General features: G+C 38.9%; 1 protein-coding gene across 5 annotated transcripts in view; it reads right to left on the reverse strand.

The window, feature by feature from the left end:
• The window catches only part of col11a1a (collagen, type XI, alpha 1a), an 86,808-nt gene that overhangs the window by 49,150 nt on the left and 18,431 nt on the right, over window positions 1-19,227 (reverse strand). For 2 of the 5 annotated variants that reach the window (XM_044176887.1, XM_044176886.1), the window contains exons 6-24: window positions 16,756-16,848; window positions 15,307-15,405; window positions 13,037-13,306; window positions 11,472-11,537; window positions 11,133-11,174; window positions 10,945-11,007; window positions 9,215-9,289; window positions 8,984-9,067; window positions 7,835-7,891; window positions 6,429-6,482; window positions 6,260-6,313; window positions 4,887-4,940; window positions 4,662-4,715; window positions 3,685-3,738; window positions 3,201-3,245; window positions 2,951-3,004; window positions 2,822-2,866; window positions 1,559-1,612; window positions 559-603 (exon numbers count right to left, since the gene is read on the reverse strand). In XM_044176887.1, the coding sequence (XP_044032822.1) occupies window positions 559-603; window positions 1,559-1,612; window positions 2,822-2,866; window positions 2,951-3,004; window positions 3,201-3,245; window positions 3,685-3,738; window positions 4,662-4,715; window positions 4,887-4,940; window positions 6,260-6,313; window positions 6,429-6,482; window positions 7,835-7,891; window positions 8,984-9,067; window positions 9,215-9,289; window positions 10,945-11,007; window positions 11,133-11,174; window positions 11,472-11,537; window positions 13,037-13,306; window positions 15,307-15,405; window positions 16,756-16,848 (1,362 nt within the window). The remainder of the gene's footprint in view (window positions 1-558; window positions 604-1,558; window positions 1,613-2,821; window positions 2,867-2,950; window positions 3,005-3,200; window positions 3,246-3,684; window positions 3,739-4,661; window positions 4,716-4,886; window positions 4,941-6,259; window positions 6,314-6,428; window positions 6,483-7,834; window positions 7,892-8,983; window positions 9,068-9,214; window positions 9,290-10,944; window positions 11,008-11,132; window positions 11,175-11,471; window positions 11,538-13,036; window positions 13,307-15,306; window positions 15,406-16,755; window positions 16,849-19,227) is intronic. The other 3 variants (XM_044176889.1, XM_044176890.1, XM_044176891.1) reach the window with 3 other exon arrangements.

Genomic DNA, 19,227 nt, shown 5'->3' on the forward strand with positions numbered 1-19,227 from the left:
AATTAAATGTTCAGTTTAAGCTAAAAGGCAGGAAACTCAATGTTAACTCAACTCAATGGCCAGCTGTGTCTGGTAGAATATACAGGATGCAGACTAGTCATTAATGATTTGGGGCTTTACATATAAAATTGACTTGACTTACTAACCCTGTCTTGTATCAGTGGACATGTAGCAAAGAAACATGTTGTTATGTTGTTACATACTGAAAAGACTTTTCTTTGTTTAATATATTAAACCAAAACATTTAGTTAAATTTTGTTTAAACCTTGACGATGATATAGTTCAACTGTTCAGACCTTTTGGGGACCCGCAGGAGAGAAAAGGCAAATCGAAAGCTTAATTGTAACACTACATTATATCAAGCATTTTTCCATGCTAAACCACATTTGTTTAATAACAAGAGTTTTGAAATATATTTTACTTATTATCTTTGGCTAATCATTTCTTGCAATTGACTATGAATTCTTGTAGTGAAGCTGGTTTATATTTTATGTTATTCTCATTGTCCTTCCATTTTTAATATACATTTACACAGAAAAATAGCAAAAGGTTACATACTTTTTCACCAGGTGGTCCAATGGGGCCTTGAGGACCAGGAAGACCCTATGAGACAGAGACACAGATAGAAATGAGAGGCTGTTGTTATAGCAACAGCAAGCATGCTCAAACACACACACACACACACACACAGAAGCTGGACAAACTGAGGAGTTTGTTGGAGCAGTAAATAGTTGAGCTAGTGAAGTGATGTTAAGCAGCTTGTGTGTGTGTGTGTGTATGTGTGTGTGTGTGTAATGAGGGGGGTCAGTAGGCATATTAGCATCTAGCATGCTTGTGGTACTGCATACACTTAAATATTTGTACACATGTTCCCATATATGCATTTGTAGGGTTGTGCCAGTGTGTCTGTGTATTTGTGTGTGTGTGTGTGTGTGTGTGTGTCACAGGGTAATTTGAGGCACTGAGGCTTGCTCCAACAGGTGTGGCAGCCTTGCAGGAATTCCACCAACATGAATAAGATGCTTTCAAATGGAACAACCCCGAAACATTCCCCATCCCAAGATAAACCCCTGAAAAATATTTGAGAAAAATGTGTGTGGGCAGTACGTGTGTGTGTGTCTGTGTGTGTAATTTTTATGTCTCCAGGGAGAGGTGGGAGAAATAGTGGAAAGGTGGGCAGAAGAGAGGAGGAGCAAATTCAAAAAGTCAAAATGAAGATGATCATCTGTTTTGACAGTTCAACTTCGGATTTGGTGCCTCAGATTTTTTATTTAATTTAACACCTGGAAAGATAAACAACATCACACCATGATGTGAGTATGAAGCTGTTCATCTGTGTGTATTCATTAATTCATCAAATACATCTCTGAGCCCACAAGCTGTCAACAGTAAATCTGCTTTTCTCTGCATGTGAGGAGTTTGTGGTGGAAGATACAAACAGCAATGAAGACTAAAACGAGTGTGTCTGTGGCCACTTCACTGTATTTACACATCATGGCGCTGCAATTTCTCTTTGCTTTTGTCATGGGTGTCATGGATGTATGATTGATTCCTTCACCTGTGTTCCGGGGATTCCCTGCTGCCCGGGTGGGCCTGGTTCTCCTTGTGGTCCCTGAAAAAATATGGAGGCTGTCAAAACTAGACACTAAACACTAGTCCCAGAGTAAGCATCTGTCCCAAATACTGTCACTTGAATTACACATCAATGTCATTGTCAACAATCAGGTGGGTTCCATCCAACCTCCTGCCTATCAACAGCGTAAATTAATGGCACTAAAACATGTTTAATTTTAGCGGGTTCCAGTGCCACGTGGACTCAAAATTTCCATTTGTAGAAGATAAGTCACAGACTGATTTGAAAAACTAATTGAATTAGTAATAATACATCCAGTGGCAACCTTTATGTTTAATATTGTATATGGTCCTATATACATAATGTAAAAAAAAGGGGGGGGGGGGGGCAGACATAATAGTATTTATTGTACCAGCCACAACCAAACTTTTAGATAAAATCCAGCAATGCATACTCTTACTCTATTTAGCATCATCAAGCTGTTTGAGGATCAACCCCTTCCGCAACTTCTTTGATTAAGCAGTTATAGTTACATTTGGAAGACATGTTTTGGTGTACCTACACCCTCTACCCTCCCTCATCTACTCCAATATGAATGCCTCTCAGATTGCCTAAAACTAACGAGGGCTGTGAACCTAATGTGTTCTATTGTGAAGAAAAAGCAACCCTTACTCACATAACACTACTTAGGCAGCTGCCAGTGTAGGAATGTATGGTTCTGCCTCTTAAATGATGGATTCCTGATTGTTGAACATCAGAGCAAAATAGAAGTTCTAATAAGAAGCCGTTGCTCTTTGACTCTGGGGAACACCAAGAAGTAGTGTTCACCCTTTCTGGTATCAAACTGCACTGCAGCTGTGATGGAAATGTCATGATGTGATAACAGAATATACACCACATGCATGAAAAAAAAAAAGCTGTTGTTAAATGTATTTAAGGGAATGAGGGCACATTTCTGACCCTAAATAAGCATTTTATTCAGTAGCTGTATACAGTACTTATCTTGTAATATCCAGATAAAGGGAGCAACACAATTTATCATTTGATCCTGTGCTGCCTTTTAAGAGACTACTCTCCTTCTCAGGTCCTCTGACGCATAGGAAGGACCTTTGCCCTTGCAGCTGTGCATCTTAATGGGGTTTTTACAGCCTAACCAACACTGCAGACAGTGCAAACTTATAGAAACAGTCGTGTACAGCTGAGCGGCAACATTTTAGTCAGTTTAGTGAGAGTAAGTTGTGTTCATACCATGTTTCCTTTGGGACCTGGAGGCCCGTCAACTCCAGCAACACCCTGCAAAAGTCAGAAAAAATATTAATCAAATCACTTACAGCAAGTGATATCAGATGAAAGGATGGTAAAGGTGATGGTACGTACAGGAGATCCAGGGGGTCCTGGAGAACCACGAGGTCCCAGCAAACCTCTAGGACCCTATGAAGAATGAGAAACAATGATTTTTATTCTATGCTCAATACACTGATGAATAATTTATCAGTAGGGCACCATCAGTCCTCTGGTGAATATTTTTGTCAAAGAGAGATCAGATATCAGAGATGACTTGAAGAGGAGCTTGTTGTAACATGTTGGATAGTCTGATGAAACAAAACCAACAGCAGACAAGACTTACACTCTCGCCAGCTAATCCTCTGGGCCCAATCTCTCCATCCTCGCCCTAAAGGAAGAAAAAAGAGTAAACGTATTGAATTGGTCTTTACTGGAGAGGTTCAGTGTTTCATGCTCTGATTTCAACAAATAAAATCGGAAATAAATGATGGCATCTTGTTTTGAAACATTAAACATCAATTATCATCACCTGTAATCGTAAACTCTTGAAAGCCTGTATTAGCCAGGACTTAATCTCAACTTAACCAAACATTGTTGAATGTAGTAACTGCCTGGGGGTGGAGGCGGGGTAGTTAGTTTCAGGGGAAGGAAAGGTTAAACACAAACCTCCTCCTCCCCAGTTCATAGTCTCCGCCCAGCTGCCACCGCCTGAGGGCTGAGCTGGTGGACCACAGCTGATGTAACTGAATATGTTGGTGGTTCGCCTCAGTTGAGTGCAATTGTCTTCAAAGTTATTCAGTGCGTTAGTTAAAAGAGGAAGTACTTACTCTCTGTCCATCCTCTCCAGGGGCACCTGTGGGTCCCATTGGCCCTGGCTCCCCCTGAGACAGAGAGAGAGAGAGAAAATAAGAGAGAGGAGAACTGACCAGCTTAATGTTTCAATCTTTGTTCCAAACATTTGGAACCAATCAGCTATAGGCTTGTTACATGTGTGATGCTTTTCCTATGTTTTGGTTCATTTTGCCTTTTATGCTGTTTTTATTTTGAAAACTCTTATTATGCTGTATTCCATGTCTAATACATTCCAATCATGCAGTTCTACTCATGTGGAAATTGTTGGTTACTTCAAAACCTTTTTTTGTTTCTTCATTTTTATGTATCACTTAGTTGTTTTTGCTATTATTATGATGTTCTGAATATCTAAAGCGGCATCTAAACTTACACTTTTCCACTAAAAATGTATGGATTTAGTACAACACTGTCCTTACATTTTTCCATGTCAGTCTTATTAATGCAGGTACATTAGTGGAATGAAACAAATCGCAACTGCTGATTCAATTATTCACCTCATGACATTGCAGTTATTCACTCATCACACTGAAATTTAAGCAAGTTACTTGACTGGTGACTGCAGCCAAACATATTTAATTACATCCAAAACTTTTACCATCTAAAAGATACCTAACCCTTCGGCAAATCACAGTAATCTAAGATGAATCCCCAATAACTAAGGGATTTTGTTTTAATGCCAGTTTTGTGACTTATCACGCAAAGAAACAGTATTTTGCTCATAAGCTTAAAAACATCTGCAGGAGTTGTTTCTCAGGCAAAACAATACCCTGTTGTTCATCAGAATTCCTTCAGAATCAGGTTCATTATTACTCCCAATTGACAGGTATTCAACTTCGGTGGAATCTGCAACAGTAAAGGACTAAAAAGCTGTTTTTGAGAACATCCAAAAGTATACATTCTGACACATGATTTTGACAAACTGGACCAGTGACAGCCACCATACTGTACTCACCCTGTGTCCCTTTTCACCAGGCAGTCCGGGGAGTCCGTCAAAGCCTCTGTCACCCTGTATAGAAACACAGCAGAGGATGTCACCACACCACACAACATCAGCACACATCAAAGTCATCATGGGCTGCAGTGTGTTCGTTGCAGTGCTTTATGAAAACAATACACTTTTTCTCATTTATAGGTAGTTATATGAACATGAGAGGTTGTGTGATGTGGCATATAATACCTTTGAGCCTGGTTCTCCGGGCATTCCACGGGCCCCGTCAGCTCCGGCACGGCCCTTAGAAACAGGAGCAGAAAAATTATACATATATATATATATATATATATATATATATATATATATATATATATATATATAGACTTTATTATCACGGCCAGTTAGTAAGATAATGTCAAGGCAAAAACACCTTTGACATTCTAGAAAATCCTTGTATGTTTAAGATCATTTGAAGTTTTTTGTTGTTTTATTGTGTTATCTACTTTCCTGTTGTTATCCTATTATATCCTATTATCTCTCTATTTTCTATATTACTGTAAAGCACTTTGTAACTGCTATAAGGTGAACAGCAGTGCCCTTTATTTTGGACATGACTCAGTTGCAACTGCTGTGCCCTGCAGGTTTATTTGTTCATTTATTTATTTGGATCCCCATTAGCTGTTACCAGAGCAACAGCTACTATTCCTGGGTCATTTGTTGGATTGTGCAAAGTCTTGCCAGTAATTAAAAAAAAAAATTATAATATTTCTTATTTGCATAAGAAAAATATTTTCTTATCAGTAAACAACTGAATATGCAGCCTGAAGCAGTAGACCGTGTTGGCACCAAAGAGCAAGCAGTAGAGCAAAAATAATGCTGACCAACACAAATCATTGGTTGACAAAATATTCAAGAGGTAGAATTAAAGAGGACTGGCAATCATCTATAAAGCTGTTTACAACAGTGGAGGAGAAATTCTAAAACAATAACTACTGAAAAGAATACCTAACATGCAAAAAATGACAAATCTGAAATATATTTCTTATTCTCATACTACTCAGATTTTCTGTTGCAGTGATGTTTATACTTTTTTTGAAACCATCACCTGTTCTCCTTGTTTTTTTAGGACCATTTGAAGTGACAGAAGGGAATGCAAGAAAAATGTAGTCCAATACAGCAGTAGATGAGAAGTTTACATATTTACACTCACATAAGCAATTCTTTTATCATATTTTGTGATATTAAAATCAGCTAATGGCTCACAATTGACCCATGAATCAAGCTTGTATTACTAATTTGCCTATGACTGGTTTACGTTTATTAGTAACCAATTAGGTGAAGACGTTTGACTGCACCGTGGCACTAATTGCGCCCCACTTCCATAGCACGTTTTCCCATTTTGGCATTTTCAGACAGATTAACTCCCCGACCATTGGTCCGAGGATTGGAGGCAGCGTAGGCCTTTAAGCACATATCAAGTAATTGTTTGTTGGACTGGAAATAAGCCTCTCAGCAGTGAGTACACGACAAGTACAAACACCCACACAACAACAAATACAGAGGCATGTGAGTACACACACAACACAGTGCGAGTGGACCAGGTCATTGAGTTCACTCACCCTCTTGCCAGCTTTGCCAGTTTGTCCTGGAGGCCCTTGGATGCCACGGGGACCCTGCAGAGACACATGAGGACCACTTAGTGACCAACAGGACTAAGAACCTGGAAAGTGACCTTCCGTCGCTGGTTAGGGATATTGTTACGCATCATAAGGATCATCACTGACTCACCTGAGGACCAGGGTCTCCACTTTCACCTTTCAGTCCAGGACCACCAGGTAGACCCTGAAGAGAGAGAACACAAACCAAACATAAATACTTTTCATTCAAACTGTGACACATGCAGTTTGCTACAGGACGGAGGGGTAAAAAAATAGCGTAAAGTAAACAGCAGATGGCGATATTTAGCTTAATATGCACATTCTTTTTATGTGTTCATCTGAATTAAAATGAATCCACACCTTCCTTTTACTACAGATGCATGAAGACAATAAGATTCTTTAAATTCTTCTAAATTCTATCACTCTACTATGACTATTTTTATTTAAGGATTTATTATGTGGCAGAAACATTGCTGTTTATTTGAATGGTAAAGGTTTGTTTTAGCATATCAATTATTATTATTATTATTATTATTCATCTTAAATGGTATGTGAAATTATCTTGATAGCTCAAAATTAACATCTGAAGCCTAACATTAAAAGACAAGCAGGCCCATTAACACAACTGGGAGTCTTTTGGCATATACTTAAGTCTAAAAATGCAATGCTAAATTGTTGGTCTAGGAAGAGATCTGGGGTATATACTGTAATCTGTCTGCAGAAAAGTATGGATTCAAAACTGGTGATTTGGCAATTACAGACAGACGTTTTAGAATCATAAAATAGCTTGAATGTCTGAAAAGCTGGGTTTCAAACATGTAATCAATCAAGAAGGGAAACATTTTGGAGAGGTACATTTGCAGCAGATAAAAGCCACACATTACCCTATCGCATCCACTGTTCTTTGTATCTACTTATTGAAATATCATTTCCGATTATTCATTTATGCTTGGCCTTTAGCCTGAGAAGAGCAGATTTAGAGGGCTATTCTTTGTGTCTTTTGTAGGGCCTTTTCCTGCAGTTTAAGTGTGGATCATGTATCAACAAGCCCAAGAGAAGGGGGGGGGGACCAACAACAGAATAAAATTTTCTTGGCAGCTGATAGGCCATTGAGCCACCAAGCGCAGATGCAACAACATTTCATAAAAAGTAATCTAGTTTCTGCTGTCTCTCTTCAAATAAAATTGTCCCAAAAATACAAAAAAATACAAACAACATTTAGAAGATATTTTCCTTAAACAATGCAGGACTGACGACAGCACAAATTTACAGATTTTAAGCTTTGAATTCCAAAAAAGCAATTTCTGAAATATTGGTGAAAAGCATAAAACATCAAGCTTTGAGTAAATATAATTTTAAGTGTCATAATATTGATCAGAATGGCTGTTACGTGAGCATAAGACAACTTTAATTATCACATGTACATATGATAGGTTAAATAATAAACAAGGGTCGGAAAAGCTTTGTTGCCAAAAAAGTGAAGAGACAAATTCCTACAAACCACCACAAAAAACAAACAAAAAAGCAGAGACTCACCACTGGCCCTGATCTTCCTGTCAAACCCATTGGCCCTGGGGGTCCCCTCATAGCCAGCTGCAGGGCAGAAACACAGACAAGAACAAGGTCAAATTCCACTCAGTAAAAAATCCATTCAAAAATGTACTGTATATCCATTTTTGAGAAAGAAAACCCACATACTGTATATAAAGCATATATTTTCTGTGTTTGAACAAGTTTGCATATTTTTTCACACTTTTATTGTTTTCATCCTGCTGTCATGCTTCAGTTTTATACACAACACCTGGTTTGTGATACATGTTTTATATATGTATATATCTCTTGTTATTGTGTGCTTGTCCTTGCATGTCCATGTTCCATGTTGAATTGAATTTGTGATTTTTTGTTTTTGCTTTCTTTTTGTCTTGGAATCATACCTATTTAAACAAGTGTGTTGTGTGTATGTTGTTTTATGCCAGAATACAATCAAATCAATAAAATGTATGACTTTTATTAGAAGTGAATATAATTGAATTTCTGTGTGTATCTTGCTTATTCTGCTTGCACTGTATAACACATCCTTCACAGCAAAGCGTATTGGACAATAATTTCATAATTTCACCACGTTTCATTATAATGTATATAATGGTTTTGGGTTCATTTCTTGTACACATTCTGGATCTTCCTCTAATTGGTTTCTTATTATGTTGTCTTATGGTACAGCAAACTCAGAGATTTATTTCCACACTTAATCTCTTTGTTCACTGTAGTGCAATTAATGTGGGATATTGTGCAGAATCCAACAGGACTCCTAAATACCAAGTCCAGATTTTCTCTATTCCTCTGACCGGCCACCTCCTCTCCCACATATACACAAAAAAATGTTCTACACCTGTTGGTTTAGCCCGCATGCAGGTTGGTATTTTTAACAGTCTCTCCTGTCTGTCCATCTGTTCAAAGTGGCCTTTTTATGTTATAGCTCTTCAGCCTGCTCGGCATGTCTCCTTTTAGCCTTGCAAGACCAACAAAATGCAGTGTCCCCTCCTCCCCTCCCCACTAAAATACTGTCTCCTTCATCCTTCCCCTCCTTTCCCCCTACAGCTGTGTGTAAGGAGCAGGGCGGGGGTGGGGGTTTGTCCACCGCCTTTTGGCTTTCCAGTGGCTTTTCTAATGTCCTTTTCTACTTACTCTGGCCTGGGAGAGGATGGCCTGGGCTTGGGCTTCCTGGGCCGACACCACTGGACCCTTCTCACCATCCCCACCAAAACGGAACTGTTGAACACACACGGACAGGCATTGAAAAAGTTGCTCATTCTGTTTGTCATCACTATTCGATACCCTAGAAATTAGCCTGGTTATGGAATTATATGATAAAAGGTGGCTGGTATGTACTTCTGTTGCGTTATTCTGAGCACTTACAGGCAGCATCAGCATTGTACCAGGGGGCCCTGCCAAACCATCAGCACCAGGCAGACCAGGACGACCAGGAGGACCCTGCAATACAGAAGAGACATCAACAGATTAATACAGTTATCACCTTTATAAGATTAACTGTAACGTGCAAGAAAAAATCACTGAAAATCACTCTTGAACGCTGTAAGAATGTACAACAAAGTGTAGACAAAATGTACAAACATATGCATAAATATGCTGTGATATTGCTTTGAAAAATGTACCTGATACCAGAGTTCTTTTGGTTCTGACTATTAAATTATGCCAATACATACACTGTAAACAGTGGCAGTAATATGGAAGGAAACACAAACACAACCACAAACTTTCACATGCGCACACACACACACACCACACACAAGCAGACACACAGATGGAGCAGTAAATGCTGGATGTGTGCTGTTTGTTAGTTTGATTAACATGGGCTCCTTCTCCTCCAGCACACAGACTAGGCCTGTCCATCTGTAAACCACACTACTGTCTACAGTCCAAAACCAACATCCTTTTCCATGAATTCTAGTGCGCATGTTTGTGTGTGTGTGTTGCAGGTTTGTGGAACAGAGAGAGTCTAAAGAGTAAAGCATTAAATATGGATACGTTTTACCAGGGGAAACCCAGAGCAAATATCATTCCTCATCTTCTAATCTTGAAGAGTTTGACCATGATAATGTACCTTAAGTTAAAACTCATTCATATGTCACACCTTTTAGGTCTTACTGTAGTAGTAAAAATAGTGAATAGTGAAAATAATGGATGAGGTGGAGCTCAAGCATGACACAACACAAAACAAATGAAGGTTCTCTCCACTGACTCCACTCTGTTCTATATTGAGACACATTGGAGTGCATTACTGTGCTTATGGGAGGCTGTCACAGCTTAGCTGTGTTAAAACTGACATCTACTTCCCAGAGTTTGTTTATAATCAATTTAAACCACGGTTAGTTCAATTTCACTGCATCATCTGAAGCATAAATATAGTTGGTAAGGTTACTGTTGTTTAATATACTTTCCACACTCATTTATAATGATGGTTGAACTGTTGAGCAATGTTTGAAGAGTCCCAATATACAATTTATTCGACACCTGCCAATCAAAAACATATTTAATGTGGCCGTGGTAAAATGGCTCTCTAGAATGGCTGTACACAGCAGCAAAATATGATTTCATGTGGCACATACAGTATCCGAATAGCAATCTTTCAATTTTTGAAAAAAATAAATACAGATCACATTTTTTGCAGACTGTCTTACAGGTCACCTTTTAAGTGATAAATACACATACACTCATACTGTTGCCTATTAGATCATTGGCTGTGGCATCGCACGCTAACACTTGACAGTAAGCTACTAGCATGATCTCAATAGATAGAAAATATTAACTTTAGCAGCACTAGAACGTCATCATAATTCATTTTAAACAACATAAAGCTAAGTAAAGGAGTTTTGTGTAGAATATTGTTAAACATTTACATATAACTTATATGATTCGACATGCAGTAAGAGGCTTTGCAAGGTGTAGCCGAGTCAATGATCTTCCGGTTGCACTTAACAGATAGGCTAACCAATGGGTTAGTGTATGCCAATTTTTTATATACCTTTATCTTTATAGACTAGTCTCTTAGTTACTGTCCAACAGTAAGCACAATACACACATTTTTAAAAACTGTGGCTGGCTTGGGGACATAAATGTCAACTCACCCTGTCACCAGGATCTCCAGCAGTGCCTGGGGGTCCTTGTAGGCCTGAGGGACCTGGAAGACCCTAAAAAGACAACGCTAAGTCAGCAGACCATCAGCAGGCAAGCTCATTAAATTATGACAACAATTGTGTATAATTATGCACAGGTACAAATCACTGACTTATTTCTTTTTTAACAATATACTCACAGCTGGGCCGGGGGGTCCTGGTGGTCCTTCAATCAGCATGCCCTTTAAAAAACAAACACATTGTTTCACAACACGAACAATGTCCTGTGCAACAGCACAACCACAGACAAGTTCAGGATGAGTTAACAAATTTGGGGGGAAATTCTGCAGCAAGTTTTGGGTGTTTGACCAGTGCTTTATAAACGGTCTTAAAATAAGTTAAACAGTACAACTGTAGTTCAGGAGTTGACTTAATTTCACTTGGTTTAAATAATTTGCAATTTATAATAAAAGTGAGAGAAACATTTGACAGCTCACTCTGTAAACAGAATAATTTGAACTAAAATGACATGATCTTACCGGTTCAATGACAGCTGGCTCACCCTTTTCTCCCTTCTGGCCAAAGACTCCTCCAGCACCAGCAACCTGTAGTCACAAAGCAAGCACAGAGGTGACATTCTTCACACAGCAGCTACAGTCCGCAGGTGAATGAATAGCAATGATGAGCCAATTCAGCCAGTGAAAAGAATGTTTGTTAGTGATTGAACAAATTTTACTCAGTAAATCAATATCGTATACTCAGTCACAACTACTGTAGCTATGTCAGCGGCAGAGAGTGAATCAAGAATAACGCAAAGTGAGATGACATACTGGAACAAATCAGGCAAAATGTTAGTCGCAATGAGCAAGAATGGACCTCTATGTGCTTGAAATGGAACAATGCTGTCATTCCAATGTTATTGTAAGACATTGCTTAACACCAACAGGTTATTGTAGTCATGCAAACCTCACAAAATATCACAAGTAGATGCATACATATAGAGAGAGACAATAAAAGACATTGCCCTACAATGTACAGTGTCACATCTAAGTGCAGTTAAGTGTCTTCTTTTCAATTTTTTGTGCACTATTACAAATGACTAAATCTAAATAAATAGCTGAACACAACTGTGATTTCATTTCTGGTAGTGAATAAATCCAGCTGCATTGCGTGTGTGTGTGTGTTTTGGGAGTGAAGGTGGAGAAGGTGGGGTGGGAAGGATTAGGAGGTGCTTGTCTGTGAGTGAGTGTGTGCATACGAGGGTACTAAAAAGACGTACAAGACCAATAAAGTCCTTGCCCTCGCATGGTAACAATATCCAAAGGCACACAAACACAAAGTTGTGTTTGATGATGTTCTGACAGTGGGTAAATTTAAACAGGACTGGGGCCAAAATGGCTAAACATGAAGATAAAGTGGAGAGAAGGATATATGTTAAATATTTATACTAACTAGATGACAAACTGTGACAAGCTGTGACTGCTGGTTAGTGAAGGCAGGGTTCAAAAGTTTGTGTGTGTGTGTGTGTGTGTGTGTGTGTGTGTGTGTGTGTGTGTGTGTGTGTGTGTGTGTGTGTGTGTGTGTGTGTGTGTGTGTGTGTGCGCTGTGCAGACAGCTGCCTATGAGTTGTGAGCTAATTGCTGTGCATACAGGCAGGGATATGGCGCAGACAGGCAGCTTGTTAAAATGGTAGGAGGAGGAGAGGGAGTGGTCAGGTCCAACTGCTGAGAGATGAGTGGGTGGGGTGGGGGCGGTATGGATGGGGTGCAGGTTGGGCTGACATACACTGAACGAAGGGTGTGTGTGGAGAGAGATGAAGTTGGAAGACAGAAGAAACAAATGTGTGAGTGTGAATCGTTTCTGTGCTTGTGCACACAGTACAGTATGTCAGAATGAGATCTACTAAATTCATTAAATCACCAAACACACACCAGTGAGACAGCAGCAAGACTCCACACTCAACATGTCAATGACACATTGCCAAGCAACCAACTAGGAAGGCGTGCACTGGAAGACAGAGTGAGTCCATAACACACAAAGAGTCCCTAACACGTGCCGTTCATGCGCACACCCCTCAGTCACCAGGTCAGGGTGTGGTACTTACGGTGCTCTCAGAAACGTCGGTTTCGGCAGCAACCCCAGGCCCCACCTCATCATCGTAGGTTGCCGTGGGTTCGGACGGGGCTGTGCCATACTCATCATATGCCCCGTAATCATACAACCTGTTGTCAACCTCGCCCAAGTCATATTCCTTAAAGTCATATGCTTCCGCACCAGTGTCCAAGTTGTCCACTGTTTCTGTGACAGTGGTGGGCTCCGGAGCAATGGGAGTGGCCTCGGTGACATATGCACCGACAGCATCCTCCTCCACAGCCTTTCAGGTGTTACCCAAGCGAAGAAGGTGGGGGGGAGTAATGGTGAGCAACCAAGGAAATAAGGATGTTAGTTAAGCAATTAAGGCAAATAGTCTACTTTTAGATGTTATTAAAGCAGATTGAAAATAATTTCAGCATGATATGCAGAAAACAACAAATAGCTATGGTAACACCTTATTTATTCCAAGTATAACAATCTTAAGTGGAGGAATGAAGAACATATCTGACAGTTTCTGGTCTGGTAGTGTTGCGTGATTATAATTTGAATATGAACAGCTATTTATTAGTCACTGAGGACATCTCCAAAAACAAAGGGCTAAAATCTAAATTATACACTGTTAAGTACTGAATCATGTTACTAACTGATTAAGTATCTGCATTAACAATCCTAGAAAAACTGTGTAAACTCTTCCAAGATGGATATGTTACAAATACTGCAATATGTGTAATAATCACACATTCACGATATACAGTAGTGCAGTGATCTGTACAGCATACCTCAGTTCATTAAATAGACATGTTCCAAAGGAATAAATAAAGTGTTACCGTAATTACTGAATAAAATCATTAGCAATTCTGACGATCAAAAGTTTGTTAACTATACATGTCAAGACAGACTTGATGTTATCTCAGCCTTCTTTTCCTTCTCATCAATAACCATACATGAAATACTGATACAGACAGTAAAGAAAGGCTTGAAATAGATGTCTGAAATGACACTAGCAGCAATTTGCATGAACATCGAATCAATCGTCAGATTGTAGTAGCTGTGCAAGATACATACAACTAAAATTGAAATTTGTTGAATCAAGAAATCAATTTTGATAGAATATGTTTTGAGCCACATGTGAGTTTACCATGGTACACTCTGCATTTGGCACAAGTACTACAACCACAATCACTTGGCACCATTTTTTTCTTCCATTCCAAACTGTGATCCCTGTGGATTTAGCTTTGTAGAGCAACAAGATGGATGCAATTACACAGTTATTATTGGCAGTACTCCATCTTGCCAAATTATATATTTAAAATTTACTGTAGAATCCCATCCATTTTGTCAAACACTGCGGTAGACAATGCACATTTATAGCTGGCTGTGAGGAGATTTTAGCCTTTTGATCATAGTTCTTTTAGAGGTAGCAGAACTAGTGATCAAAACCAAGCTTGGGATGTGATGGACAGGGCATATATTGTTAAGCAGAGATTGACTGACAGAGGTTCTGCCATCATCAACGTCTTTTAATCCTGGATAAGGCTGCAGGTCCTGTCAATGCTCCACTCTTTGTGTGGATAATTAAAGCAGACAAGCCAGTGTAACTGAGACAACAATTCTGAGCAAACAGCACTGTCTCTAAACATCAGAAAACATGTTTTTGGCTCTTGGTAAAGGAGCACATTTTACTTCACTAAGTCTGAGTGGTTTATATTAGGAGGGCAGCATGTTTCAAGAACAAATACCCTTTTCTAATCATAATATTAACATACTGTACAGTAAGTAGGGCATGTACTGTCGTTTCTCATTTCTATTATCCAGCCCATAGTGTTTCATACTTTAACGTCACAATTACTTCCATGTGCCAAACATTTTTAAACAACTGGTTAACTTGCAGTGTCTCAGTAGGTCTAATGTTTTCACTTGCTGAGAACTAATAAAATCTGCAGCCTCAGCTGAAAATGTACGACATTACATAAAGCTACAAATAACCTCCACAATGTCCACCGCATTATTTTCTAAGCATGCTATGCATTCCTAGAATCCACGTGGTGTATGCAGTGGAACAAGTGGGTTGTAGCTTTTAAACATTTAAAGAACTTTCCCTGTCCATCAGTTTTGCCACACACAAAATCTTAGTAAGTCAAAAGACACATTCATTCATTTGAATGGATGTGTCTTTGTCATTCCATACCAGGTACTTCCTTGAATAAAATCTTCCTCGCTCACATTTCCCAAAACACCTAACACTGGTTTTTAAAAGTAGATGAGAATGATGAAAATTACCTCATTGGGTCCGCTCGTGGCAAAGGGGGACTGAGTTTGAGTACCATCTACAGTTCCGTAGTCAATGCCTGTATTGTAATCTCCTTCTACATTGTTTGGCTGAGTCATGTTGAAAAAAGGAAAGAAATATAAAGCGAGGGTTAACACAAAGACTCAAACCAGAGGTTATTTGCAAGGGGTCCTTTCAAGCCGGATACAGACTCCGCTACTTCTACACAGAAGAGGTTAGGGAGCTCTAAGTCTGCCATCATAGATTTTCCCTTCAAGGCAGGAAGATCTTGATGGGATTTGGTCTTTTCTTTACATGAACGTTTACCCTAAAATTGCCTCTGGGTCGTGCTGGCGCTGTGGCCTGGTAGCCAGGCATCTGTCGCTTCTTCTTAGCGGCAAACTTTTTAGCTGGTGATTTTTTGGCAGCCAAGAAGTTTAAGGGCTTGGCCTTAGTTTTACTGAGGGACTTTCTGGTCCTCTTCTTTTTCATGGAGACACTACGTTTCTTTCTCTGGAAGAGGTGGCGGCGACAAAGAACACCAAGACAAACATGGAACATTCAAAAGTGGAAATGATTTAAAGGCACAATCCGCCACTGTTGTACAGAGTCTTTTCCAACACAACTATCAGACCCCATGTGCTCCACATTCCAGCAGCAGCCCATGTACAGTAGTTGGTCTGCATGGTGTTAAAATGTTGACCATGTACACCAACTACAAGGACTGCAATTAGAATGCTGACCATGTTAAAGCTGCATTTAGATTATGTGTCAGTTGGGCAGAAAGGGTGCTGTACAATAATCGAGGACTGGGCCTTTCATGTGACACGTGTGAATTTTGGGGGTATATATAAGTATTTATCTGGGACAGATGCAAAAACAAAACACAAAGGATTTGACTTTCAGCAACTCTTTAGAGCTATTGCAGTAATAAAATAGCTGATTGCTTTTGCTGCAGTTTCCAAAATGTAAAGTAAAATGTTGATATCCCATAATGTACACAATAGTTTTAAAGACATGCTGGAATGCAAAAAAAAAAAAAAACACTCAAAGCAGATGGCATTTTCCCAGTGAGAGAAGGCAGCAGCCTCATAAAACAGACACAAGGAGGACTGACACACTGAGTATGTTTACATGCACAAAATTCTACCTCCACTGCCTTACTGTAAGGTCATACTCAAGGTAGGCATAACCAGGACAGGGCACCCAGATTATTGCTCAATCTTTCAATTAAGTGGGACTAATCAACAATTTTGGTTGATACTTTTGGAGAAACATTCTAATCACAATATCATCATAAAGCTGATTACTCCCAGTTACTGGAGTATTGGTGTGCACGTAAACATAACATTGAGACACATAGACAACACACAAGACGAACTGAGGGATGGGATGGATGACTGACAAAAAGACATTAAAGGAGACACATGTAATTCTTTTCTTTTCCTTTTTTCATTTACCTGTGGTTCCGAATATTCATCGGTTGGAATGGTGTCTGTGGTTCCCTCAGAGTAATCATAGAACTGAGCGTAATCTAAATCATCAAAAGTGTACTAGAGAGGTTGAGAGAGAGAGAGGAGAGAGGACAGAGAGTGGGACGAAGAGAGGTCTAAGTGTTAGCATTAGCATCAAGGATGCAGAGTGCTCCTTAAGCAAGAAGATGATACGTATAATACATATCATCCTGAGCATGCTACATGTTCAAACTGTTAAAGCCAAGTAATCTTAATAATTATTTATGACAAAAATATTATAGTATAAAATTGTGGTAATGATAGGATAAAAAAAAGATTTTAATCCACATTCATCTGAAAAATGGTTAGAGGTTGAGCAATATGAATGCATTATACATAGCATCATATGGAATTCTACAAGTCACAGTGTAATGCTATAATGTATTATAATGTATCATTTATAACATATGAACATATTACAATTCAGGTCTGCTAATAATAAAACAAAATCATCATCACCTTTAAATAATCGAAACCAAGTGTTACTAAATTAGATGATGGTCTTACTATGGTGATTAAATGAGCTGAAACTAGCATGTAAGCAGATGGGATGTTAAAAAGCTCATAAAACAAAAGGAAAACAACAGGGAAACCTCAAAGACAACAATACGAGCTGCATTAAAGGGATATCGTAATGGAACTTTCTCACTGCAAGCATGTAAATTATAGGCTACGTTCAGCTAGATTAAAGGGGTCTGATTTAAAGAAAGTGCACACTCTTTTAGTTATGTAGTTCTCTAGCAGTTCCTTATCAAGAAGGCAACAATGAAACTATACAATATAATAATAATGAAGTGCAGGGGAAAACCCCGACTTCTAGTCATAAAAGTTCATCACACATCACATGCTGTAACATGGAAGTGAAGTCTGAGCATTATACCATGCTTTGCAGATTAAAAATGATGGGGTATGGTATTTCGAATTATCAAATTAATCAAACATAGATGGATCTCTGGGGTTAAGCTGGCACCCACTTAGATTCAGGCTCCACATTGCAATTTTATAGCTGATCAGTGTCCATGATTGTTTCACCCTGCCCCTCATAATCATCTTAATGATTAACGGGCAAATACAAAAGGATGGTTAACTTGTTGCACTTAAGTCTGATGCAGATTTAAGTGTGTGCGTAGTTAAAATAGCAGTTAAAAATGCATCTATTGACTAACAAAGAGATGTACTTTTTCCATTTGGCTGCTGCTTGCTCTTGTTTTCAACTCTTACTCACAGGAATAAGAAATATGAGTAAACAGTTGGGGTTAATAGGCTTTTATATGCTACATCTTTAAGTGTGAAAAAGACCACTGAGGGACAGAGAAAAAGAAGAGCTGGCCCAATCAGGTGCTTTCATTATAACTTTATAACTAAAATTTATATTTTACACTGTATGTCGACCAGTGCTGATTGAACTCCTCGGCATTTGCACTATGATCAGTAAATTACCCTTAGGTCATTATATTGATACTTACAAATGGTAATAGGACATCACAGCAAGGCATTTTACCTTTGACAGCTGATGGAACACCTGCTATGACATCACTGATCGGGGTGTGGCCAGATGTGCATGCCTTGTTTCAACCATTGATTGACGGTGTATTTACCCTTTAAGGGCAACATATAGTATGTCTCCCAATATGTGAAAATAGTGAAATACTGTTATTTGTGCAACTCATCCTACAGGCGGTTTCTTGGTTGTGTTGGCTGAATGCATTTCTACTACACTGAAAAAGGATGGATTGTGCATAATTGGATCAAATTAATACATTCATATAGATGTGTTTGTCCGTCATTGTCTGGCCAGTACTAGTGTAGGCAGCTTGAATGATCAGTACTTTACTGATTTACTCATTAAAGTCTGCAGTTACAATACTTGATCTATTGTATGGTAATTCTCCTTATTTATATTATATTTCAACAACTCTGCATCTGTATTGTTACGCATGTCAAGTCTCCAGCTGTTGAAACATGTACAGGTGCACCAGGACCGTACACCTTTCCCCAAATGTAACACCTGCTTAGCCACACACTGAAGTGGAGCTGTGAAACTCATCAACAGAACAAGGCAAAAGCCTCGCCAAAGTGAACACAGACACATAGGCAACTATCAAAGCACTTCTTTCATCCCTGGAGGGAATTTCCCAAGGTCTAAAAAATCCCCTATCAACATTCTACAGCCATTTCTCTTAATATTAATTAATTAATTAAAACATTAAACCCCTTTTGAACAACTAAACAATAAGGTCATTAAGGCTGCAAAATGTCTTCCTCTAAACTGAGATTAAATATGAGGACACAAAGATTTATCAAGTACAAATAAAACCTGACAACTGTGTTTCTTTGCATGTATGTAAGACATCAACAGGAGCATGGATATGAGCACTAAGCAATACACAGGTTAAAGTGAAGCTCTTCAATTCCTCC

The sequence above is a fragment of the Siniperca chuatsi genome, linkage group LG19 (assembly GCF_020085105.1).
Source record: "Siniperca chuatsi isolate FFG_IHB_CAS linkage group LG19, ASM2008510v1, whole genome shotgun sequence".
NCBI lineage: Eukaryota > Metazoa > Chordata > Actinopteri > Centrarchiformes > Sinipercidae > Siniperca > Siniperca chuatsi.